General features: G+C 52.2%; 9 protein-coding genes across 9 annotated transcripts; 5 read left to right on the forward strand and 4 right to left on the reverse strand.

Annotated features, from left to right (window-relative positions):
* Nucleotides 1-380: 380 nt before the first annotated feature.
* On the forward strand, nucleotides 381-1732 carry T310_1000 (Cyanide hydratase; the record flags this gene model as incomplete). The annotated part of the gene is made up of 5 exons (XM_013476124.1): nucleotides 381-528; nucleotides 600-1090; nucleotides 1170-1382; nucleotides 1437-1481; nucleotides 1532-1732. 5 exons carry the CDS (start codon nucleotides 381-383, stop codon nucleotides 1730-1732), a joined length of 1098 nt encoding a protein of 365 aa, XP_013331578.1.
* A 739-nt stretch (nucleotides 1733-2471) lies between these two features.
* Nucleotides 2472-3269, forward strand: T310_1001 (Superoxide dismutase Cu-Zn; the record flags this gene model as incomplete). The annotated part of the gene is made up of 2 exons (XM_013476125.1): nucleotides 2472-2721; nucleotides 2770-3269. 2 exons carry the CDS (start codon nucleotides 2472-2474, stop codon nucleotides 3267-3269), a joined length of 750 nt encoding a protein of 249 aa, XP_013331579.1.
* A 266-nt stretch (nucleotides 3270-3535) lies between these two features.
* T310_1002 (uncharacterized protein) lies at nucleotides 3536-5707 on the reverse strand (the record flags this gene model as incomplete). Its single annotated transcript, XM_013476126.1, has 6 exons — nucleotides 3536-3691; nucleotides 3758-4217; nucleotides 4354-4826; nucleotides 4889-4995; nucleotides 5060-5243; nucleotides 5315-5707. 6 exons carry the CDS (start codon nucleotides 5705-5707, stop codon nucleotides 3536-3538), a joined length of 1773 nt encoding a protein of 590 aa, XP_013331580.1.
* A 2665-nt stretch (nucleotides 5708-8372) lies between these two features.
* T310_1003 (uncharacterized protein) lies at nucleotides 8373-10808 on the reverse strand (the record flags this gene model as incomplete). Its single annotated transcript, XM_013476127.1, has 1 exon — nucleotides 8373-10808. The coding sequence occupies one exon, from the start codon at nucleotides 10806-10808 to the stop codon at nucleotides 8373-8375; it is 2436 nt and encodes an 811-aa protein (XP_013331581.1).
* A 1307-nt stretch (nucleotides 10809-12115) lies between these two features.
* T310_1004 (uncharacterized protein) lies at nucleotides 12116-12513 on the forward strand (the record flags this gene model as incomplete). Its single annotated transcript, XM_013476128.1, has 2 exons — nucleotides 12116-12423; nucleotides 12492-12513. The coding sequence occupies 2 exons, from the start codon at nucleotides 12116-12118 to the stop codon at nucleotides 12511-12513; spliced, it is 330 nt and encodes a 109-aa protein (XP_013331582.1).
* A 1025-nt stretch (nucleotides 12514-13538) lies between these two features.
* T310_1005 (ADP-ribosylation factor) lies at nucleotides 13539-17783 on the reverse strand (the record flags this gene model as incomplete). Its single annotated transcript, XM_013476129.1, has 13 exons — nucleotides 13539-13631; nucleotides 13685-13750; nucleotides 13827-14071; nucleotides 14198-14373; nucleotides 14818-14867; nucleotides 15067-15258; nucleotides 15436-15740; nucleotides 15790-16216; nucleotides 16277-16602; nucleotides 16676-17192; nucleotides 17265-17328; nucleotides 17390-17418; nucleotides 17535-17783. 13 exons carry the CDS (start codon nucleotides 17781-17783, stop codon nucleotides 13539-13541), a joined length of 2739 nt encoding a protein of 912 aa, XP_013331583.1.
* A 1990-nt stretch (nucleotides 17784-19773) lies between these two features.
* On the forward strand, nucleotides 19774-20676 carry T310_1006 (Ribosomal protein; the record flags this gene model as incomplete). The annotated part of the gene is made up of 4 exons (XM_013476130.1): nucleotides 19774-19792; nucleotides 19884-20061; nucleotides 20156-20349; nucleotides 20414-20676. 4 exons carry the CDS (start codon nucleotides 19774-19776, stop codon nucleotides 20674-20676), a joined length of 654 nt encoding a protein of 217 aa, XP_013331584.1.
* A 238-nt stretch (nucleotides 20677-20914) lies between these two features.
* T310_1007 (uncharacterized protein) lies at nucleotides 20915-22143 on the reverse strand (the record flags this gene model as incomplete). The annotated part of the gene is made up of 2 exons (XM_013476131.1): nucleotides 20915-21956; nucleotides 22043-22143. The coding sequence occupies 2 exons, from the start codon at nucleotides 22141-22143 to the stop codon at nucleotides 20915-20917; spliced, it is 1143 nt and encodes a 380-aa protein (XP_013331585.1).
* A 387-nt stretch (nucleotides 22144-22530) lies between these two features.
* T310_1008 (uncharacterized protein) lies at nucleotides 22531-23985 on the forward strand (the record flags this gene model as incomplete). Its single annotated transcript, XM_013476132.1, has 2 exons — nucleotides 22531-22653; nucleotides 22732-23985. 2 exons carry the CDS (start codon nucleotides 22531-22533, stop codon nucleotides 23983-23985), a joined length of 1377 nt encoding a protein of 458 aa, XP_013331586.1.
* Nucleotides 23986-24475: the final 490 nt, after the last annotated feature.

Raw genomic sequence — 24475 nt, forward strand, 5'->3', positions numbered from 1 at the left:
ATGAATAAAATCAAGGGCATACCTATCAACGTCAACCCCGAAGAAACCGAGCCGAATTGGATGGTTGCACAGGAGGAGGAACATCATGAGAGAGAGGGAGGGGGAGTGGACATCATGAGATTGTTGTGTCTAGAAACGAAGGATTAATTTAGGACTACTACATATAGAGGGGTAGGGTTTGTTATAAAAGGAGATAGAAATCCTGTCTTTGTCTGTCTTCGTTATGTTTGCTTCAGCAATGATATTCGGAGAATTTCTACTTTGCTAGTCAATTCAACTAGTATTTCTTGCCTAATTGCCTAAAAAGGAAACACAGCAACTACCTGCCTAACTGCACACTATTTTTGTTCCTACCTACCTAACTGCAACTACTGCTCAACATGCCAACCATCACCAAAAAATATAAAGCTGCCGCCGTCAACGCCGAACCAGGCTGGTTTGATCTCGAGGAATCCGTGCGCCGCACCATCCACTGGATTGACGAAGCTGGCCATGCGGGCTGCAAGTTCATTGCGTTTCCGGAACTATGTCCGTATCCCAGCCTCTGTACCTAGATGGTCCCTAGTTGACTGTTTATTTGTTGCTAACAGACGGTCTAGGGATCCCAGGCTACGTCTACTGGGCTTGGAAGGTCAACTACCAGGAGAGTCTTCCCCTGCTGAAGAAATACCGCGAGAACAGCCTCCCCTCCAATTCGGACGAGATGCGTCGCATCCGCGAGGCTGCCAGACGCAACAGGATCTTCGTGTCCCTGGGCTACTCGGAGGTCGATTTTGCGAGTCTGTATATCTCGCAGGTGCTGATCTCCCCCACAGGCGATATCCTCAACCACCGCCGCAAGATCAAGGCGACGCATGTCGAGCGCCTTGTTTTTGGCGACGGTACTGGCGACACCACTGAGTCTGTTGTCGAGACGGAGATTGGCCGCGTCGGCCAGCTCAATTGCTGGGAGAATATGAATCCGTTTCTCAAGGCGTATGCTGCGTCGCTTGGCGAGCAGGTTCATGTCGCGGCGTGGCCGCTCTATCCGGGAGTGGAAACGCTGAAGTATCCGGATCCGTATACGAATATCGCTGAGGCGAATGCTGATGTAGGTATCTCTTTTTCATATGCATCTGCAGTAACTGCCTTCTTTTTTTTTTTTAACGTGATGATACTGACAATACCAGCTCGTCACCCCGGCCTATGCCATCGAAACCGGAACGTTCACGCTGGCCCCCTGGCAGACCATCACGGCCGAGGGCATCAAGCTCAACACGCCTCCTGGCAAGGAGCTGGAGGATCCGCACATCTACAACGGTCATGGTCGGATCTTTGGGCCGGATGGGCAGAATCTGGTTCCTCATCCGGATAAGGATTTCCAAGGCCTTCTTATTGTTGATGTGAGTGCTCAAAAAGAACATAAAAGAGAGTCTGTTATGCTGACGATCTATCAGATTGATCTCGATGAGACGCATCTGTCAAAGTCGCTTGCTGACTTTGTAGGTCCCTGCTGCAATAGCTCCAGATGAGATATGTGATATATATCCAGCTGACATTTGACCATACACAGGGCGGACACTATATGCGTCCAGATTTGATCCGCCTTCTCGTCGACACCAATCGAAAAGACCTGGTTGTGCATGAGGATCGACAGAACGGGGGAGTTGTGTATACGAAGACGGTTGATCGGGTTGGACTGTCGAGTCCGTTGCATGTCGTCTCAACTCCTGCTGCTAGCGAGGAGAATTGAATAGGTTGTGCGTACTCATCATAGTAACAGCTTGCAGGTTTTCAAGTCTGCCCTGCTCAGCCAGGTCTGTCTTTCTCTCGTTCTTCATCTGCTCAACACAGATTGGATTTCTTCCTCTCCAGTTTATCATTCGATGTCGTGTCAGGGAAAGCACCGTCTGGAGCAAGCAGCTGTCACTCACTCACTTTCTCTCTGTTTATCATAATAAGCAAATCTTGGCAAGTAGCTATTCAAATCGACAGTCAATAAAATTATCCTTTCAGTCATTAGGAAGTACACACACTGGTTCGTTTCTGGTCACTTAATCCCTGAACCACTTCAGAGAAATCCTGACAGTCGCTGGTTGCAGGCACCATGGAGAAAGGCATGCTTGAGAATACTGCTTGCTGTGAATCTATTCAGGAAGGCTCTTAACTTCCTCTCTGCGGCTTCCTTCTGCCAACATTACCAGAAATGGAAATCGCACTGGCAGTACTTACCTCGCAGGTCCCTGGCAGGTCCCTTCCTCCAAGCAGACAGCATCCCTCGATTCAATTTCTCTTCTTTCTTCCTCTTCTTCTTCCTCTCCCTCTTCTTCTCTTCCTCAGTCACCATCTCGACTGAATATTTGCCATCCACTTAGCACTGCTCTACATACATACATCATCGTCTGATAGCAAGCAGTACACATCTTAAGTAAGTAAAGTACTGTACATGTCTTGCGTCTGTTATGCACCTGCTTACTCGATTGTCCGTCAGAATGCAGCCCATATTCAATGGCATCTTTCTCCTGGGCCTCGCCCTCACTGCCAGCCAAGCTGGTGCACAGTACCTCCGTGCTCCCGTCGTCCATGGTAACATCCCTGTGACCTACAAGGCGACCCTGCTCGACAAGAATACTACTGGCATCCGCGGCACCATCAGCGGGTCTGGGGGACCCGACGGCGTCGGGGCTAAATTTCGGGTCAATTTCACCGGCTTTCCTGATGAAAGTCTCTACGGACCATTCAGTATGTTCTCATTGCGTCTTGCATCATGGCCATATACTGACTGCCCAGTCTACCATATCCACATGGAACCAGTGCCAGAGGATGGAAACTGCACTGAAACCCTGTCCCATCTCGACCCCTACAACCGTGGCGAGCAGCCTGCATGCAATGCCAGCGAGCCTGCCACTTGCCAGCTGGGTGACCTGAGTGGAAAACATGGGTCCATTGTCGCTGTTGACGACGAGCCCTTCTTCGCCGAGTACATCGACTACTACCTGTCGACCACCCCGGACAACATCGCGTTTTTTGGCAATCTCTCTGTGGTCGTGCACACGGCCAACGCGACTCGACTCAACTGTGGCAATTTCGAGCTTGTGGAGGATGACGGCGAAGATGTAATGCCAAAAACGGCGACCGCCACTGCGACTGCGACTGTCAGCACCACGACTGTCACGGTCAGTCCTACCCCAGCCCCGTTTCATGCCGCGGCACCCCGTACGCGCGAGCTCTCGGCCGGGGCGGCTATTCTGGCCGGTGTATTTTCCGTGGCAGTTTGGGTATTTACCTAGCTGACGAAGATAGGACTTAACTCTTGCCTTTGAGGGCAGAGGTACTTGTGAAGCACGAATGACTCGATATTGTATTGATCATTAGTCTGTAGCCTTACTTAGCGTAGTTAATGAAAAGTCTGAATTCAGTGAAAATAATGAAGCGACATAGCGTGGCCGTAACTACTGCTTACGAGGTCAAGAATGAAAGGGTAGGACTTAGATCTATCGATTGATTTTCCTGGCTGACTTTTGTGTCTATACATCCGGTATGTACAGACGTAAGTCTATAATTTCGATTGCGCAGCAGCAGCAGAATCTTCCGGCACCAACCCCTCCTCGATGGCCTTGATCTGCAGCGCCAGGAACTTGGAGTAGATGCGACAGAGGGCGAGGTTTCCGCCCATGAACCAGAAGTGAGGATGGCCAGAGGGTCGCCATATCTATAACAGTTAGCCAGGGAATTTTTTTATCCGTGAGTAGTCTTTGGACTGGGCTGGACAACATACAGCATTGAGTTCCCCCTCCTCATCCAAATCCCAGACATCCTTACACCGATCCGCGACCTTGTCGCCTAGGACTTTGCGCACCGTCGTCCGCATGTTGTCGTACCCCGTAGCCAGGACGACAATGTCGGCTGGCAGTTCGGTATGCTCCTCATCATTCAGGACGATTCCCCTGGGCGTAAACCGCGCGATTCCCCCGGGGCAATGCTTCACCTTGATCTTGCCGTCGATGATCAACTGGCTACAACCGACATCGATGTAGTACCCGCCTCCGCGCGTGAAGTACAGCCGCGCGATGCCGGAGTCGTCGACGCCCTTGTAGATTTTGAAGCCTGCGCGCTCGAGACCCGAGAGGAGGGATGCGTCGACGGAAGAGATGCGTTTGGTCAGGTACACGTTTAGCGCGAATTGCACGGGGAAGGGGAGGCTTTCGGAGAAGATGTCTGCTTGGTCGGTGGGGGGGCTACACATATCATCATCATGTTAGTAACTTATAAGAATTGTTGCGTTTTCTTCAGGGCAAGGTGCCTGCTCACCCCCATTCATCATGCGTCCCCTCATGCAGCATAAACACCCCCTTGTCCAGCGACAGCACATACGTCCCGCTGCGCTGCAGCATGGTGACCTCGGCGCCATTCTCGTAAAAGTTCTCTGCGATGTCGTGTCCGCTGTTTCCCGTGCCGACGACAATGACCTTTTTTCCCTGGACATTGTTGTGGGTCGACGCGTCCTGGTGCTGGCTTCCGTGGTAGACCACGCCCTGGAAGTCCTCCTGGCCCGGGAAAGAAGGGATCTTGGGCTCTCCAGAATGTCCGGTGCACCAGACGAGGTGACGCGGATGCAGCACCTGGAAACCGTCAGGCCTGGACACAGTGACGGTCCATTTCCCGGCATCGTCGTCGTAGTCGGCGCTCTGGATACTCGTCCGCGTCCACACATTCAGCTCCATCAGGTTTGCGTAGGCTTCGAACCAGTCGGCCAGCTTGTCCTTGGGCGTGAACTGTGGCCAGTTCTTGGGGAAGGGGAGGTAGGCCATGTGCGTGAATTCGACGGGGTCGTGGGTGACGAGCGTCTGCAGATAGATACCTTAGCAAGTCGCTCAAGCAGAATGTATACCTATGTAGGAGGGTATACCCTATACCGCTTCCTCCAGTTATCGCCAATGCGCTCATTCTTGTCGATGATGAGCGTCGATACTCCAAGCAACTGGAGTCGAGCACCGAGATTCAGGCCGGATTGACCTGCACACAGACAGTTAGCCTGAATAATCCTGACTGACTGACTGACTTGTAAGAGTATGCCTACCAGCCCCCACAACAAGAACCTGCGGCTCCTCATCCACGAATTCGACCTGCCTCTTCCTTCGCTCTAGCCAGGTGCCCTTGCTGGATCCGCCAGGCATCGAGTTGAGCGTGCCATACACCCGTCTCGGACCCAGCGGCTCCTCGAAGCCTTTGAGTTCTTGAAGAGAGGTGTAGACTGCGTACGCCTTCCACTTGCCAGTACTATTGCTGGAATTATTCTCCTGCGTAAGCCTCAACACCCCACCCCCCGACCAACCCTCGTCTCAAAGAAAAACATGGACACAATCCACGTCAACAGCAAACCAGCCTCCTTCTCCGGCTCGTGCAGCGAGGGCCGATACCGGCCCTCATCCTGCAATTTCAACGCCGACAGCTGCGCGGTAGGCTGATGCTCTTGCAGGAACGCGGCAATGCCTTCGGCCCCCCGGATTGTGCGCAGATCCCACTGCAGCGCGAGGTGGTCGCGCCACCACGAGTCGGGGTGGAAGAGCTCCTCTTGCAGACGAGCAAAGTCGTTCGTGCGCAGGACGGAGACGAGAGAGGAGAGCCATTGCTGGGCGATGGCGGGGGGGTTGATGGCCGAGGGGTTGTCGTTGTCGTCGGTGATGGGGGGTGTGTTGGGGAGGTTGATGATGTGTGAAGCAGACATGGTATATGTAGTAGTCGTAAAAAGAATTCTGTTAGCAGCTTCTATAGTCAAGTACTCAAGTAGTCCAGTCACAGGAAAAGAAAGAAAGAACTCATCTCATCTCTCAGAATCACATTTATCCAGTAATTTATACCCTCGCAGCTCTAGCTCTATATATAAACTCAGCAGCTTGCATTCATCATGCACTCTTTCAGTGGGAAGGTTAAGAAAAGAAAAGAACACTGGTAACTAGGCCGAACCAGACCAGACCAGTCGGGCCAGAAACAATACCGACGGGCCGATCCATTCGATTGATTGACTGCCTGCTGGATTGAATAATATTACACGGCATTAGGTATTTCTACTGTCGACGTGGATCCCGTAAACAGCCTCCGGAGGGCGTCGTCCGATCGATGTGCGGGGAAATTTGGAATCGAACGGGTTAAACTTACGGGGTAATACAAGCCGAGAGTTGTCCAGGAAAGTGTGCCGAGATTTCTTTTCGGAGAATCGTCCGAGGGGAGTACTCCGTAATAGAGCTCGGGATAGCTTCCTTTTTCTTTTCTTTTGCTTTTTCCAGGAAGTAGACAGAGTGACAGACAGGATATTCACCTTACGGGATCAATCAAGGGGTTTTTTTTTAGAAATGATCGATGGAGAGTCATTTGACAATTTTTCTTTTTTTCTGTAAAAAAAATAAAATTAACATCATTTAAAAAAGTTCTACATATCTGACCGTTGTTAAAAAATATATATAACGTTAAGAAAGTAATCAACTATTATTTAGTTAAAAAAATTAATACCTTCCTATTTTTACTAACCAAAAGTTTTTTTTATCATAAGACTTAGGAGGGTTCATCTTTTTTTTTACTACTACTACCTAGGGTATGACTTGACTGTTATGAACCAACAGGAGACAACGCTGTCCAACACAGCGATGCAGGATGAAACAATTACCCCGCAAGGCAGGAACTACACAAAGACATACCATCAGAGATCACGTGACATGGTATAAGTATACCATTCAGATATACCAAGAAAGGTATACCAAAAGGCCTCGGAAGACCTCAATGGCATACCACTGAAGGGTATACAAATGGTATACTCAGGAGGAGATATAAAAGGAGGGGAAATTCCAGCCATGTATCTAGTCTTTCCTTACTCGCGCTCAATTAATTCAATCCATTCAACTTGAGTTACTAAGATACTTACTTTGGGGGTCAGTAAGACTTCTTACTACTAGTGGTATACCTCGGTATAGCTCTAGTAGGCGTTGCCTCTGACCTAGTCGTTGTTATTTGTTTATCTGAGGTACCTTAACGTGTGATCCTGCGAGACCCCTTTATACTTGTGAGAGATCGTTCGAGGAAGAGCCCTTCGCCAGGTAGGCCGTTGTCTCGAAAGAGGAGACCCGGGTCAGTTAGACCGTCGCGTGCTCGTGAACGACACAGAGTTAGGAAGACTCCTTGATCCTTCCCTAACCACCATCGTTAAGTATCGACGACTACGGTTGGACCCAGCGCGTAACATTGACCTATGATCATGATCATGATCATGATCTACCAAGATACTCCGTACATCATGAGATTGGATTTTAGGAGGAAGAAAATAAGGCTTCATGAAATTTCTATCTAGTCTAATCTACCTAACCACTAAACTGTCTAAGTGATCTAAATTTTGAGGTTTTGGCAGGAAGCTATATATAATATATAAAATTAACGTGTTTCCTAAAATTAGCATTTTTTCTTTTTCTTTTTTTTTTAAAAAAAATTAATAGTACTTACTCACTAACAACTGTAGAATTATGAATTAGGTAACTGTTTGTTATATAACTGTTTTTTCTTTTTTTTTATAATAATAATTCTAATTAATGTTTCCCATACATAGTTAAATAAAACAGTTTATTTATTTCTATTTGACCTTACTCTGTAAGGGAGTACGGAGGTTATAATAATGGTCGAATAAATGACATTACAAGTTTTCTGAAAAAAGAAGCTCCCCCGATTCGGTACGGTGTTAATTATTATTATTATTATTATTTACGATTTATTTATTTATTGAGGAGGATATAAATATAGAGCATCACTCACTCGTCACTCGTCACTCGACGTACAGTACAGTACAGTACAGTACGAATGCTAAGTATAGAATAGAATAGATCGTATCACGTGCATTGAATATAAATAATCCCATCCCAATAGGGCAACTGGGCAAGGCAAGGCAGGATAAGCATACAGAGTACTGAAATAATGTATCTGGCAACGAACCTAATGACCATCTAGGTAACATGTTTTTTTACTAATACTTCCTGCAGGTCCATACCGTAGCTAGGGTACAAAGTACCTGGTATTATGACCGCTATGTGTATTCAGCAATCCCAAATGGATTCGAGGATTCGTCTGGGTATCCACAGCCAGTTGAGGTCCAGGTATCCTCAACCTGCAAAACAGAAATAACAATAGCAACAAAGAAAGATGTAGACAGGTGCAGACTACCCATTATACAATACCAATACCGATACAAGTATCCATAAGAAGGGAAGCATAAGAAGGAAAGCAGCCATCACTCCGGTCGCCCTGACCGGCATGCAGAAGAAGAAACGCTAAAAACAAACCCCCGATGGATACATATGCAGTGAAGGAAAGAAAAAAAAATCATACAAGAATGAAGTAAAACAATCATCATATCAACCCTCAACATCCAACCCCCCATCGTCAATCACCATCTCCACCTCCTTGATCGGATGGAGCAGCATCGGTGGCAGACACATCCGGCCCTCGCCCGCGAGTTCCTCCTCCTCGCCGCCGTCGTTGTCCACCTTGTACCCCAGCCAGCGTCGCCACAGATTCGGCGAGAACCCGGCCGAGTAGAACCACGTCGTGCCCCGGAAGTTGTGCTCGCGGTCGCCAAACACGGCCGTCCGCGCCCCGCCCGACGCCCCGTTGCGGCCCGCATTGAACACCGACTCCAGATAGTGCACCGGCCATCGTCGATCGATGTACACCGAGTGCGGCACGTACACCGCCTTGAACCCGTGGTGCAGCGCCGTCGTCGCCGGCCACATCTCCGAGAACATCGTGTGCCGCTTCAGGCTCGTCTCGCGGTGCATCGTCATCAGCAGCTTGCGCGACAGCCGCGACGCCGTGATGATCGCCGTCCGCCGCGGCGGCATCCCGTTCTCCTTGTTGTACCCCGTCACGTCGTCCCGCAGCAGCCACGTCGTGCCCTCCGGGTCGTACAGCGGGTTGAACACGATCAGGTCCGCTTCTTCACCAACCCCCCATTCGTACCGATCCTTCTCCATCGTCGTCGGCGGGATGCCCTCGCCTTCAACCTCCAGGATATCGCTCTCGTGCGGTCGCTCGGGTCCCCAGATGAACTTGTCGCCGTGTCGGCCCACGTCTTTGTTGTTCGGGTCCAGCGGATCTTTGCCCTCCTTCAGCGGTCCCCACATGTTGTTGGGGCTGTTCGTCCCGAGTTCGGTCTGGACGCGAACCGTCTGGATGAAATCCTCCCACGGCCCGTGCACCGAGGGCACGTAGAAGCGAGCATTGCGCTCCCAGAGCCCCTTCCGCGGCTGCGCGCGAGCCCAGCTGACCACCTTGTCGAAGAGATGGTACCAATGCCCCGTGTATCGGACATCCATCTCCCAGTTCCAGAAGTAGTCGTATTCCGGGTGCAGATAGGCGAAATACTGCACCGGCATGAACGTGCTCCGGTAGACCCCGTGCACCGGCAGCCCCCGCGTAAATGTTTCTTCCAGTCCGCCGTAGATGAGGCCCATCTGTCGCTCCGACCACAATGTACCCATGCCGTGGAATTCCTCGGGCAGCGATTCGCGGAGCACACGCTCGTACGTCTCGTCGTCCGACCAGATCTGGAGGTTGTCGTCCTTTACGTGGATCAGGAAGTGAACCGTATACTCCCCGCCGGACAGCAGGGACAGCTCCGCGATCAACGACCGCAGGTACATGAGATCTTCGGGAGTGTAGTGGTAGTCCGTCCAGGTTCGAATGAGAACGGCCGTCCGAGGCAGACGGTCGGTGCCCTTTCGGGGTTCCTTCTTGCTCGAAGGCGCGGGCGCCTCGGCCAGACGGGGCGGAGAAGCACCAACGGGCATGGCAAACATGCGGTCCAATCGGGGCTGCTCTGGGAGATCTTTGAAGCGGTGGTTGTTGGCGGCCACACATCGATTCTGGGCGGCCGCCCAGTTGACCTGGCGGAAATCGACCGGCGGCACATCGTTCCAGACTCGCTCCGCTCCAGCACGATCGCCTTCGAGACCTGCGCCGGTCCCGCCTTTCTTCACCCCGTAGCCCAGTCCATATGGCCCCAGGCGGCCAAAGCGGTCAAAACAGACGTCGTCTTGGATGCCAATCATCTCGTTGGATCCCATGACGGCGTCGGGGAAGCCTCGCGGGACGCCCTTGTAGTGGTGGACGAGGGGGATCCGGACGGTTTCCTCCTCATCCAAGAAACAGTCCTTCTTTTCGCCATATTGTTTGATGTAGGCCTCTGATTTGTAGTCCGGATACGGGTCGAACGGCGAGCTGGTCATGGACGGACCTTGCTCCGATCGGGCTTGGGGGTTGCTCGTCTCCTTGTCCGTATCTTCGGGGACAATCTTCTCCTCCGGACCGTCTCCCGGGTACTCGGGGACGTTTTCCTTGCGGGGTACCAGCGTGCGGACTCCGCCGTGGTAGCGCTTCAGGAAGGGGAAGCTCTCCCATTGCGGCGGCTTCGGGGCGGATTTGGGTAGTTCCAGCGGGATCTGCTGGGCGGGCTTGACGATACTGAAGCGGAAAAGGGTGAGGACGAAGAGGATGAGGGCGAAGAGCAGGGCGAAACACAGCCATCGCATCAGCCGATGGGGGACAGGGTAGAATCTGGCGCCATTCGGCCGCCGCCGCCGGCGGGACGGACTGCCCAGCATTAGCTGCCGGGATGGGTGAGAACCGGGGGTGACTCGCGAGGAGTCGGAGTAGGGTTGCTCGTCTTCACTGGCCGAGTCATAGGGGGGCAACGAGGCCTTTTCAAGATCGGGTTTCTCGAGCAGCTGTCGGCGAGACCATGTGCCCGCATGCGTATCGGACACAGCGCGATGTCTTGTTTGTCCGGTCATCGCACGAGCGAGAGCATCCGTCTTGTCCAGAGGCCGTCAGTACTGACGCCTGTGACTGACTCAGCAGTTGGATCCGTCTTGAGGTGTCTTCTTATCGAATCGAAGCAGTGGCCGTCTGGGAGGAATTATTTTTGTTAGCAGTTACGATGCCAAGAGACCGAACGGTCCAGACTGCGGAAGCACGAACCGAATCCACGGAAGCAGAGACGACGCAGCGGTGCGGCAGACCAGGGTTGGCAACGCCTGCTGAGGCAGTTGGAACTTGGAAGGCAGGAGATAGGAAACATCCACAACGATGGAGCAGAGGAAAGAAGCGAACTGCCAGCGGAGTGGAGAGGCAGAGAGCACGCAGCCAGGGCGGCCGACAAGGCCATGCTCTGCCATCGCGCAGAGACGCCGCGAACGGTTGCCAAAGCGATATGGACCCCTGGGCGTCTTCTAGCCTGTGACAGGCCCGGAAACGGCTGCCCCACGGCGGCCTGGCGGGAGACGCGCACGCATGACGGTGCAATCAGGCGCCTCGTGGATGGCGGTGATTCTGCAGTCCAGCAGCTCGACCCACGGCCTCATCGCACGGCAGTAAATAATAACAGGCATTGTTTGTGGTACAGAGAACAGAGTAACCTGCAGCTTGTCCGGGAAACAGACAGCATCCGGAGTAACAGACGAAAGTACACCTCTCGTCCTCCGCCAATCAGGAGCCCGCCACATGATGCAGAGCTCGGCTGTCCTCAAATCCTCACGTTCTATTTCAGGAAGACAGACGGTCAGGGGGTCAGCTAGCACTGCCAAGACGGAGAAAGCACAGCAGATGATCTTCACAGTACGGAGTATACGGAGTACTCATGGTCATCAGACGGCCTACGGAGTAATACCCGTGCAGATGGCCGTCTTGATTACGATTATCCCTCCTGAAGATCAAGACTGATCCCTCTTATCAACTTCCGTTTTTGTATTGTCACGTGATTGGAATATAGTAAGGGATATACCGAACAGTACGGATAGTAGATTGAGGACAACCTATTAAGTATATGTATTCCGTATGGTGAGGAATAAAGTGAGGAACCGCCTGGGGAATTGATAATAAGACTATATAAGTCTGACACAGAGCAGAGTACTGCCTCTTAAAACCATCGGGCGAAACGACACCAAGTCTTGTCGTTCTCTCGAGGATAACCTTCACATCCGTGAGATGAACGCTCCCATCACAGGGGTGAGCTGGCAGATCTCCCCGTTCGCTGCACGTGGCGCTGCTTCGAAACGCCGGGCGTGAGAAAAACAAAACACGACATACCCAGATACAGACGATGAGCAAGCTGGTTGATGGATTCAAGTACGGAGTACATCTCCGCTCCGCTCCGCCGTGTTATTTATTATCTGGCGCTGCGGTGCGATCCCACGACCTCCGCTCCGGGTTGGGAGGTCCTTTAAGATTAAGATTCCCTCTTGCGGATGAAGGCATGGGGGCAGCACTGATTCCTCAGCTTCACAAACTGCAGAACGCAGATATATATAATTACCCCAGGGATGTCAAGGCTGTGCCACCCGGTCCTAGGGCCCAAAAAAAAAGCATAATAGTCGCGGTGGACCAATCTATCCAAGTAGAGGAAGAAAGGTAAGATAACCAGTATCATTAGCAAGAAGTTATCGATGAGCGTAGACGTGAAAAAAAAAACGAATAAGAAAGGGAAGTACTTCTATATAGAGTCGTTGAAAAAGAAAAAACAAGCTGCGTGCCATGCTGGCAGATCCGGTTCACAAGTGTATGTACCTGGGTACCGAGTATAGGTAGAATAGGCCTGTTACTCAATATTGTACTGTACGGGGTATGTACGTACAGTCCGTGTTGTACTGTACGCAGGACCAGTGACGGCCGCGGGCATGTCACACCGCAAGACAAGATGCGGTCAGGTCACGAGGACAGGCCACTTCCAGTCCTGGATGAAATCGGTCCTGATCTGTCGGAGTGGTTGAGGACGAGACGCGTGGCTGGAGATTTATTTAACAGTGTTAACTTCAGCAGTTCTTTTCGAGGTTAAAAGAAAAGAAAAGAAATGAAATGAAATGAAAGAAACTCATCTCCTGAACTGACGAATCCCTATTCACCTTGTTGCGTTGCGTGTCAAAACCAATGCCCACGTCTAGATAAAGAGTACATACGTACGAATCATCACGCTTTGACAGTGCTGGAGAGCCTTGATCCTGGACAATGGCATTGGGCCTCGCATCAATCGTTCTGTGCAGGACCATGTGACTTTCATATCGCCGGTTTACGTAGACGAAACGTTCTTGAATAGTGTTGACGGTGGTTACAGCTGTAGAAGTTAGGGGGAAAATACCCTCACAGCAATTCTATTTAGACAGCCGTCTCAGAATATAATAAACAGACAGGGGACTAAGACTCTAGACATAAGATATTTCATTTGACGCTTAAGATCGGGACAAGAAAAAACAACAAGAGGACAAGCAACACACGGGTTTTCGGTCATGGAAAAAAAATAACTCGTTCAATCGACGCCAGTGATGACGGCAAGGAAAGAGGAATAAAGTGGCTAATAGCATAGTAGGAGAGAGCAATGAGAAAGAAGCCGTTAAGAGAACACACATGTACTAAGTCCATCTGCCTCGGCGAGAATCATTCACACCCCCTTTCACAACTCCCCCGTCTCCCCGACTTGGTATTCCTCGTCAAAAAAAGCACCATCAAGCTGAGGACCCGCTCGTTTTCATCTAGTCACGACCAGTCTTTCTCAGAGTCTCAGCGAGCCACTCCAGACCCTCATACAGACCGTCACCAGTGGTAGCGCAAGTGGATTGGATATACTATGACATCGAGTTAGAAACCTAGCCCTGACACCCAAGGATGCCACACTTACCCAAGCACGGCGCGTCAAGCTCTGCAGGCCCAGCTGCTGGGTGATCTCGGCGGGGCTCATGGCGTTCTGTGTGGATAATAGTGTCAGAAGTGTCCATACAGAAGATATACCAAAGTCAGGTGACAAAGGATCCAAGACGTACAGGCAAGTCTTGCTTGTTGGCGAAAACCAGGAGAAGAGCGTCACGAAGTTCATCCTCATTCAGCATGCGCTGGAGTTCCTCCCGGGCCTCCACGATACGGTCACGGTCATTGCTGTCGACGACGAAAATTATACCCTGAGTGTTCTGGAAGTAGTGTCTCCACAGGGGACGGATCTTGTCCTGACCGCCAACGTCCCAGACGGTGAACTGAATGTTCTTATACTCGACAGTCTCGACGTTGAAACCTGAAGCAGATTCGACTCGTCAGTGATGCCTCTCCTTTCTTCCCCTCCCACCTCCCTGCTCACGCGACAGCACCAGCGACCCCCAACCCAAGCGACCAGACAGACGATGGAAAGAGGACAACTAACCGATCGTGGGGATGGTGGTGACGATTTCACCGAGCTTCAGCTTGTACAGGATGGTGGTCTTTCCGGCGGCATCAAGACCAACCATCAAAATCCGCATCTCCTTCTTGCCCCATATTTTATCGAACAACCTCGAGAAAGTCAGACCCATGTTGGCGGCGGTGAGGGGAGGACAATGGCTAGCAACGACAGCACTCGGTCAGCAACAGTCAGTTCCAAGCAGCCAGACGCGACAGAAGACAGATCGAGGACCTGGGCGAAGGCACCCGGAGGTAAGTGCTCGAACGTGGCGACAAGGAGAAGGGGGGAGAATGGCGAGATGGCCTGCAGGGGAGAGGCTAGAGTGGCAGTAGACGGTCTCGAATGTAATTGTGGAGACCCCCGAGTCCACGGTCAGGAGGCAGCGGCAGGAATGGGGTTACAGGGCAGAAGGGGACGCGATGCAGCAGGATACTTACAAGGAGACAATCCACTCGCGTCAGTGAGGATGGGAAGATGGCGTTTGCGTGAGATGCGTTGCGTCTCGCGGAGTCTTACTTAGCAGGAAGACAGAGTTGGTGTGAAATTTCGGGTGCCCTGCCAGATCAAGAAATGCGGCTGCAAGCGTAGCTTCCGTCACTAACCAGCAGCACGCCCACGAGATAGACAAGGCCGCCCAACGCCCACGAGCACGCTGATTACGATGGTATTTTGCGTTGGCAACGCTCGATAGAGCTGAAACGATACCGGTGGAGCTTATTCTCGGTCCTCTGCTGCGTTGAACTGCGCGTGTCGACGCCTCGCCTGTGAACTGCCTTCAGTCCCCGCCACACGAAAAGGACACGGTGTTTCTGCGGTGAAATCAGCTGCCTGGCGCGATGGCGCTATCGTACATTACGGGGCACACCGAACCTTCCATCAGCACTGCAGGCTCCAGTCTTCATACCGGAACCACGACCTCCTGAAGATCTACAAATGACTGTCCTCTTTGCGGATCGGTGATTTGTGCGCTCCTGTTCGCCAATCCCCACACCTTCCTCTGGCTGTCCATTTAACGGCCTCAATGTCTCTGGCCCATGGGTCGGCTACAACATCATCTAGGATCCCGGTTGCTGGATAACCGCGAGCTTATGCAGCTAGCCACTATTACTATACAGCATAGCAGGTTCTACAGTGCTCATACATATTCGACAAGCTCATCAATCCATCCCCCATTGCTCCCGCTACCGCCTGCGTCCCTCCGCGTATTTCTCAATACGCACGTTTTGTGATGCCAGTTCCTTGGATATTTTTGCCTTCGAGGACCTGAACAATGTTCGGAAGAGAGACTGGTAGATGGTTTTGCCCTCGATGGTGTCGCTCGCGTAGCCAAACAGGGCGAGGAGAACAATGGAGAGAAACATCAACACCGCAAACGAGATCCAGTATGCGCGCGCTGTAAAGGTGTGCTGCAGATCTTGGATCTGGGTCGAGAAATAACCGGTCATCAGACTCACGGGCAGGAACACAATGGTCACCTTGGCCAGCAGAATGGTGATTCGCGTCAATTTCTCAACCGCTTGCGAGTCTTTGAGTGCGATCAGGTTGAAGTTCTGTTATACAAATCAGCCCCATACCCATGGTCACAAAGCAGGGGAGACCGTCTACCATGAACGTGAGTGAGTCCTTCTCTATCAAGCATGACTCGATTTCGCTCAGGCAGTACAATTGGATGCGATCCGCCAGCCGCTCGAAGCGGCCAACTGCTGCGGAGCTCAGGCGGACGCCTACTGGCATGTCGTATTGTTCCGCAGTGCCTAATATTGCACTTCGCGACATCGAGTATATGGAGTCATGGACATCCGTCTCATTCGACCCGTTCACAAGGAAAGGGTTCTCGCGTTGAGAGCGTGCCTCGTCGCGCAGCAGACGCTGTCTCTGCAGGAGGCGTACTACGATCTGCTCATAGCTCTTGTAAACACGCCTTAGGACTGCAAGCCGTCTGCCTAACCAATGCAAGTCATCGACCAGGTCGACTTGTGGTCGTTCCAGCATTTTCCTTCTCTAGGCATCCGTCAGCATCGAAACTGTGCAATAGTGCTCTCTCCCACGTGCAAGACTGACCAGGTCGTCCAGAATGGCACCATACATGTGCTCCCTCCGAGCCACCAGGCGGTAGCTCGAGATCCAGTCATCGAAGATGTAGTACAACAGCAAACTGGGACCATCCTCCTGCTTGATACTCGCCTGGTCCGGTTCCGAGTCCGAAAAGTGGCGGACACGGACTGTTACTAGGGATTCTCTTTCCGAGTCCGCGGAATACTGTTTGGACACACCGGAGAAAATGGACACTATGTTCCGGCGAACAGCCTCTATTACTGTCCTCTCCTCTTCAGCGGTCGGTGTATACGGTCCAGGAAATGGATTCTCCTGCATGGAAATGATGGTGCCTGGAAGGAGTGAGAGTAATGTTAGGGTATAATACTTAAAAAAAAAAAGAGAGAGAGAAAGGATCTGAGATACCATCGTTGCAGAGAATAATCCAGCACCACACTCTCTTGCCATTAGGCAAACCCTTGCCATTATCGATCTCTCGCCCATTGATCTTGACCGCGTACAAGGAATTGTATCCGATGCAAGTGTCTAGGAGGCCATTGCATGTCAGCGATGGCGTGGTCCACGCGTTCTTCACAGGATCTGATCTGATCTTACATTTAGGGCCGTAGTCCACAGAGCAGAAATGCCAAATCTGGTCAATGATACTGGCAAAGGTAAGACTCTTGAACGAGGATGCTACTTCGCCACTGGCATGGGTCGGGTCGAGGTCGTTAAGGTGATAAGCTCCTTCGAGATCGCCGTCAGGTAACTCATGCAGTTTGTTCACGACAGACACAGAGTGACTGCCGCTGCCCTTGTGGTGAGGTGCTGTTTGATCAGAGGAGGCCTCTGGTGACACGGTGGGAGGTCTTGTCTGGGGCACCGGCTCTGTGCACATCATCTTCTGCAGTCTCTCCGACACGCCATATTGTTTCGTGATATACTAAGAGAGCGTCGAAAGTTAGGAACGAGAATGAAGTCAGAAGACAAAGAAAAGCTGAATGAAATAACGTACTTTGATGGATTCTTTCTGTCTCTCTGGTGCCCATATATTACTGTTCCAGTTAGCAAATAAATATCTATAAGGGACCCAGACCTTGGCTAAGCAGGAAAATGTTAAACGGGAGATATTTCACATACATCCATCTCGTGCCAAAGACTTTCGGTCTCTAAATCATCGCAGATGGGAGTCAATCTCAAGTCAGCAGCAGTAGAAAACATAATAGAATTAACTGATCATCGAAGGAAATTTTCTTAAGAAGGGGGGGGGGAGGGGAAACCATACCGGCGCATCCATCAACGCTACCAGATCATCCTCGTCCAGATTCACACCGCACCACGCATCTTCATTGCCAAAGTCGAGAACGAAATTGTACGTTCTCCTATCCAGGAGAAGCCTCTGGTACTCTCTGAAATGGACTTCTTCGTCGATGTTTTTGAACTTTTGGGACAGGCCGGGTCTGGTGGATTGGAATCCGGCGTAGTATTCAGACGCGGTTGTTAATGTTCGAGGTAACGCGGTTGTTTCGGCCATTATTGTTGTCCTTGGATTGCTGTGTAGTGGGTATCGTTCATGTAAACAATTATCCCTCGACTGGTAACCGGCAATAGTGATAAATAGTTATGTCGTTTGTATCTTGATTTACGACAAGGAGAAACAAGTGCGATTTCTTAAATAATGAAGCATGAAGTTAATTGAATCCAGAGTCCATTCCGTGACTAGCGATGAATTGTGTCCCTCTGCGTGACCTGGCGGCCAGCTGGGGTTGGGTCAGATGAGGCTGATACAAGCTAATCAGCTGACTGGAGCAGGCGCCTGCCTGCGCATATCCCCGGACTCGGCGGCTGACGATCTTCAGCTACGCGCCCACTTACGAAGCAGAGTTTCAGGATGCATGTGGGCGCTTATTGGGCTAGCCTAAATTTAGCGATCTACGGTTGGATTTTTTCTCTCAGAGAGGTCTTTTGAGATATGTATGTACTGTATGTACTGTACAGGAGAAGCATCCTGGATGTCACGAGAACCAGGCTGTTCTACAGGCCGTGTGTACGCAAGTGGATAGGATGGAGAATCCGGTATCTGTGGCGTACAGTTGTACTACCAAGGCGATGTTTCCGCTAACGCAAGTTAACACTTGAGACTGTGTTTGTTCCTTTGACCAGTGATGTCAAGATATCACGAGAGCAAACCCCTCCAGTCCCGCCGCAACACCTGATTCAACTGACAGAGAGAAGGACCAATCAGAGTGGCCCAAGCCCGATGGTCCAAACACAGCCATGGAGTCATATCAGAGGGGCCTTGTATGACTCTAAGTTGAGCATCAGGGTTGGAAAGTCCTTTTCTGTGCATCTGAGTCAATGGCCATCATTACAAACTCCTTCGACTATCTCTGCCCCAGAGCACGGGGGCTTGCTCGCACTCAAAGCAGTTGGGACTGAAAGACAATTAATTATCCACGCATTATGGCAACCAGACCTGTACTTGGCGATGTCGTACTGCTTCCAAAAGATGCGAATTTCTCCCCAGATGCTCTACAAGCCATCGTTGATCGCTTCAAATCCAATCGTCTGCAAGCACTCCAACTTGACCCTGATGCCTTTGGATCAACGTATGAGCGCGAGAGTCAATTTACATATCAGACTTGGTTGTCTCGCATTACAAATCCCCTGAGCAAGACCTTTGTCGCCCTAGAACATCAGGAATCCAGTATTACTTCAGAAGACAGTGCTTCCAGACTGTGCCACCTGCTGGGAAATAATGAGTGGCTAGGTACAGTTACCGTCCTTGGGCCAAAGTCGCTATCTGGTGGGGAATCCAGCCTGAGCTCGACGCCATGGAGGCTGTTTACACGAGAGAACTCGTCTGAGTCGCCAGACTTGACGTCAATCAAGAATCGCCATGCAGTGTACCTGATCGTTGGCATGTTCGTCTCGCCCAGCCGGAGGAGAGAGGGTCACGGCCGACGCCTTGTTGAAGCCGCCTTAACTGCAGCCATGGAGGAATCACGAGGCATCTCAGCATCAAGAGTCATTGTTTGTCTCATGGTCGAGCCCAGGAACGTGGCTGCGCGGCGTCTGTATGAGAGCGTCGGGTTCGGAATCCGGGGGAGTGAACCAGCGGATAACGCAGTAACTTTCCCTACTATCGGGATGACGTGGGAGAAGGAGCTTATGGCATGACATTCATCCACCATTTGCAGTCGATAATATTCGATACAAGTGACATTTGGATGCTTGGTATTCCTCGTTTATGAACCGGCTTGACAAAAGATGTAATAGTACTTGTTGCATGTAAGAACTCTTGGGGCGGTGCGTTGCTGAGTCAGCAAGGAACGGTCTGTTAGGGCATGCTAGTTCAAAAGCGGGTTAGCGCCACCAGACTCCCACAAGCGGGGATTTTCGCACCGTCGCCGCCTGCCAAACTCTGCGGGTTTTGACCTCCTGCTGTAGTCCATCCTGAACGACATTTCAGCGCAGAGCCACACCATAAGAATCTCGTATTCTTTTGGAAGACTGTCGTCACCATGTCGAAGATCACAGTCGGTGAGTTTCACCTTCCTGCATGATTTCCTCGCATTTTATCTTGGGGTGAAAAAAAAGGACAGCCGGCTGACGATAATTTTTGTGTGAACAGCCGGAGTGCGCCAAAATGTCAGGGAGCTTCTGGACTACTCCAACAACCAGAAGAAGAGAAACTTTCTCGAGACCGTCGAGCTCCAGATCGGTCTGAAGAACTATGACCCTCAGCGTGACAAGCGTTTCTCGGGCACCATCAAGCTGCCCTCCATCCCTCGCCCGGGAATGACTGTCTGGTACGTTCGACCTGTCGCCTTCGTCCAGGAAACGCGTCGACGCAGAACAAATGGAATTGGAAGAGTGATAGACTGACGATGTGCCGCTTTACAGCATTCTCGGTGACCAGCACGACCTCGACCGTGCCAAGCACCTGGGCATTGACTCCATGTCCGCTGAGGACCTGAAGAAGCTGAACAAGAACAAGAAGCTCATCAAGAAGCTGGCTCGCAAGTACGATGCCTTCCTTGCCTCCGACGGTCTCATCAAGCAGATTCCTCGTCTCCTGGGACCCGGTCTGTCGAAGGGTACGTTTTTGTTGTCTCCTGCTCCCATAATTATGAGCTCCTCTGCTAACTAGTCCCCCTCCAGCCGGTAAATTCCCGACCCCCATCTCTCACAGCGAGGACATGGCCAACAAGGTCAACGAGGTCAAGTCCACCATCAAGTTCCAGCTGAAGAAGGTGCTCTGCTTGGGTGTTGCTGTTGGCAACGTTGCCATGACCGAGGATGAGCTCATCTCCAACATCATGCTTGCCATCAACTACCTGGTCTCCCTGCTGAAGAAGGGCTGGCAGAACGTCGGCAGCCTTGTCATCAAGGCTTCCATGTCTCCTCCCAAGCGCCTCTACTAAACGCTGTGCTTGGCGGCACAGGTATTTACTATATTAGGACGGGTTTTTTGAGGAACAAAAGTTATGTGATGACTTGATCTGCTATAGATAGCTGGTTATGAATCTTAAACGAACTTGGTTCCTCAAATCTACAGTTTCTTGTCCAGTAGATGCTAGCCAAGATTGACATGAAGCGTAATCTACAGAATAGTAAAACAACACAGGCAACTACAGGGTATAGATACACGAGGCTGGCTGCCTACTGCATGCCCTCCATCAGATCCGACTTATCCAGGATCATGCCCCTCATCCCGATAAACTCGCGGAGACTCTCCCATTCCTCACCTTCCTCCTCGCCCCTCATCCAGGGATCCTTGAACCCCCACGCAACGGCGACCTTGTCGAGCGCCGCCCGCTCTTCCTCCCTCAGCCAGCGTTGCCGCAACGGCATGCCGGGCAACCACACCACGCGTTCCATATGATCGTTCGCCGTCGTGATGGCCACGATGCCCACCGACGACGTAAACCCTATGTAGGCCAGGATCGCGGAAAACGCGATGCCCGTCGCCGTGCCCGGATCCATGGTGTTCTGTAAGGTCGCGGACCACGAGGCCAGGGCATACGACGCCAGAGGCGCCGCAGCCAGTCCGCTCAACGGCAGGGCTGCCTTCTTGAAGATCTTGGCGCGTTTGAATGCTGGGGTGCAGAAGGTCGTGTCGATAATGGCCAGGGCGAGAGGCAGATTCTTCTGTTCGACGGCCACGTCGAGAGCCATGTTGGCGAGTTCGGACGGAATGGCGTTTTTCACGCTCTTGGGGTTTTGCGGACGATATCTCACCGGGGAGGAGTTGGGCTCCGGGACGGGCTTGTTGGCGTACAGGGTGAATATCCGAGGGAAATAATCTGCCCGTTTCAGGAGTGTCTGGATCTTGGTATAGCACTTCAGTGCATCGGGGGATATGAAAACTTTCTCGTCTTCGAGCAGCTCGTTGGCGATCTGCGAGATGGAGTCCGACACCCGCTGCTCAGCGCCTGGCGTCACCTTGGCCCGCGGCGCGGACGCGGCTTTCTCCTCGAGATCCAGCAGGGAGGAGGTCGCGCTGGCCTCGTCTTTCTTGCTGCCTTTCGCATGTTGGTCCTGATCCTGCGAGACAAAGTATCCCACGATCTGCTGGCATTTCCGCAGCAATTGCACCACGGCCTCGTCGGAAGGCACGGAATCTGAGTTTTTGATCGACTGGAACTCCTTGGTCACCTGCTGAAGAGCGGCGTCTGGGTCAAAGGATGACTGCGTTGCTTGGCTGGTCGACGCGAAACGCTTTGTAGCATCGTGAACTGGTATCAATGGCCGTGGGAATGTTCGTCTCCATGGGTAGTTGGGACGCACAGCGACAGCGGCGTGGCTGCGGTGGGACAGCGGTCGTTGCTGGACTTCGGCGACAGTGGAAAACTGGCAGAATTGACAGATCGGCCCCTGCAATCGGGCATTCCTCTGTGCTCGGATCGCAATGCCCCTCATCGCGCAAGAATCCTCTGCTGGAGTCCTTTACGGGTGGAACAGCGGCTAAGCATCGTACTGTACGGAGTATACGACCGCCCAGCGAACGAACCACGGAGCGTGCCCAAAGCACCGCCACGCCTGACTCCGCCCGACATCGTCTGCCGCCTAGTTAGTCGCCTGCCGCAAGCTGAACAGTACAACTACGCCAGACTGCGTCGTCTCGCCATCCAGTGCACGCCACCTCTCCCAGAAAGCCGTCTACCGCCCGGGTATCCTGCCTGCAGGGGTTGGGGGATTTAAGAATCGCCTGTCTCCCATCGCAGTTTCCTCCCCAACCCTGATCTCCCCGCGGGTTCCTTCTCTCTCCGGGCACGATGCCTGCTCCGCCGCCACCACCACCACCACCTCCCCCTCCTGCGACGGGGGGGCCCTCCTCCTCCTCCTCCCCCTCCAGACAGTCTTCCGTCGAGGCCGGGAAGGCAGAGGTTAAGGACAGGGTAAGTTGTCTGTTCGGTGCTGCGGCTTACAATTGCCAATGCTCCGATGTCGTCATCGACGTTGCACATGGCTGACAGTCAGCACAGAGCGCACTATTGCAGGATATCACCAAGGGAACGAAGCTGAGGAAGACGGTGACAAATGACAGATCCGCTCCTATGATTGAAAAGAAATCGAGCGGTCCGGCCATTGGTGGAGCACCTCCTGTTCCAGGCATGCCCAAACCGCCAGGAGGACTGGCGCCTCCAGTGCCTGGAGGAAACCGGTTGCGAAGCAATAGTGAAGGGCGTTCTGGGGGCGATGACAGCAGCTCTAGTGTTCCGTCAGCCCCCCAGCTGGGCGGTTTATTTGCGGGCGGCATGCCGAAGCTGCGCAGTCGAGGAGGGGTAGATACTGGTGCGAATCGAGACGCAGCATATCTGTCGGATTCAGAGGCTTCTCGGCCAGATCCTCCAGCCGCGTCAGCGCCGAAACCACCTACAGCACGTCCGCCTCCTGTGCCGTCTTCTACAGAATCACCATCGGCGCCGCCAGTCAACCCGTTGGTCGCCAACCTGCGCAAACCGCCTCCAAAACCCGCGTCGAGGCCATCATCGACTGTGTCGACTACGTCCACGAAGACGGCTCCCGAGGTTCCTCCACGAGCACCACCACCTGTCCCTGGAACAAAAGCCCCGCCCCCTCCGCCTGTCAGGAAGCCCTCTGCTCCCGCTCCTCCACCCCCGCCTTCTTCTGCCAGTCCTGCTCCTCCGTCTGCTCCTCCTCCTCCGCCATCGAGCTCTGCTCCAAAGCCTCCGGCTTCTGGTCCACCACCGCCACCAGCTCCTCCAGCGTCAGCTCCCCAGCCGCCAAATGGCGCACAGGCTGCTGCCGCCTCGATAGCAGTGCAGGCTGCAAGAAACGCGTTTGGAAATTCGCATGCGCCTTCTGCTCCTCCACCTCCGCCGCCCACCTCATCAGCGCCATCGGCACCTGCAGCACCACCACCTCCTCCTCCTACCTCTGCTCCATCTCCCCCCAGCGCCCCTCCTGCACCTCCAGCTGCGCCTCCACCGCGTCCGGCTACCTCATCTCGGCCTGGGTCACATGATGACCATCAGGCCAAATCAGGGCGGTCGACACTCGACCCAAGTGCTTACACACTCATCAATGGCGGATCCTCTCCGTCGGCGAGTCCCCGGACGTCTGGGATTATTCGAATCGAAGATAACCGGTTCAAGTTTCAAGATGAAAGCCTGTTTCCCAAGCCACGTCCCTTTTCAGGCGGGGTTCGAATGTACCGTGCAGGAAGGGGCAGCAGTGTGCCGCTAGATTTGAATTCTCTAGGCTGAGGTGGCGAGCAGTTGAGTTTGAGCAGGTCGTGCTGTCAGTGTTACATATGCAATAGGTGAATTATTAAGATACGCCCTTGTTTATCTGGTTTTCGCTGGGAGCGTTTCATACCTGTTAAGTGTACTTTGTTTCTATTTTTTTTTTTCTTTTTCTTTTCTTTGCGACTGGTTCGTTCAACGTGGAATACCCGACGTCGATGGTTTCATTGATTGTGGTTTCATTGATTGTGATTTCGTGTGTTCTTCCATATTGTCTAGGTGCAGGTCATAGACAAGAGAAAATACTAAAAAGTTTTCCAAAAGCGATAGAATGACTAGTAGGGTCCTCGAATTATTTCTTTTGGTGAAATTGGACAAATAGTGTCTGTCCTTTTTGATACCCAGGTGGATATTTATTATAATACACGGTGTCCATCCAATTGAAAAAAACAAACAAACTGTCCAATCCATATTCATCCACACTCCTCTCCAGCAACCCATAAAGAAAACA

This window comes from Rasamsonia emersonii (assembly GCF_000968595.1).
Source record: "Rasamsonia emersonii CBS 393.64 chromosome Unknown ctg1118621759970, whole genome shotgun sequence".
Lineage (NCBI taxonomy): Eukaryota > Fungi > Ascomycota > Eurotiomycetes > Eurotiales > Trichocomaceae > Rasamsonia > Rasamsonia emersonii.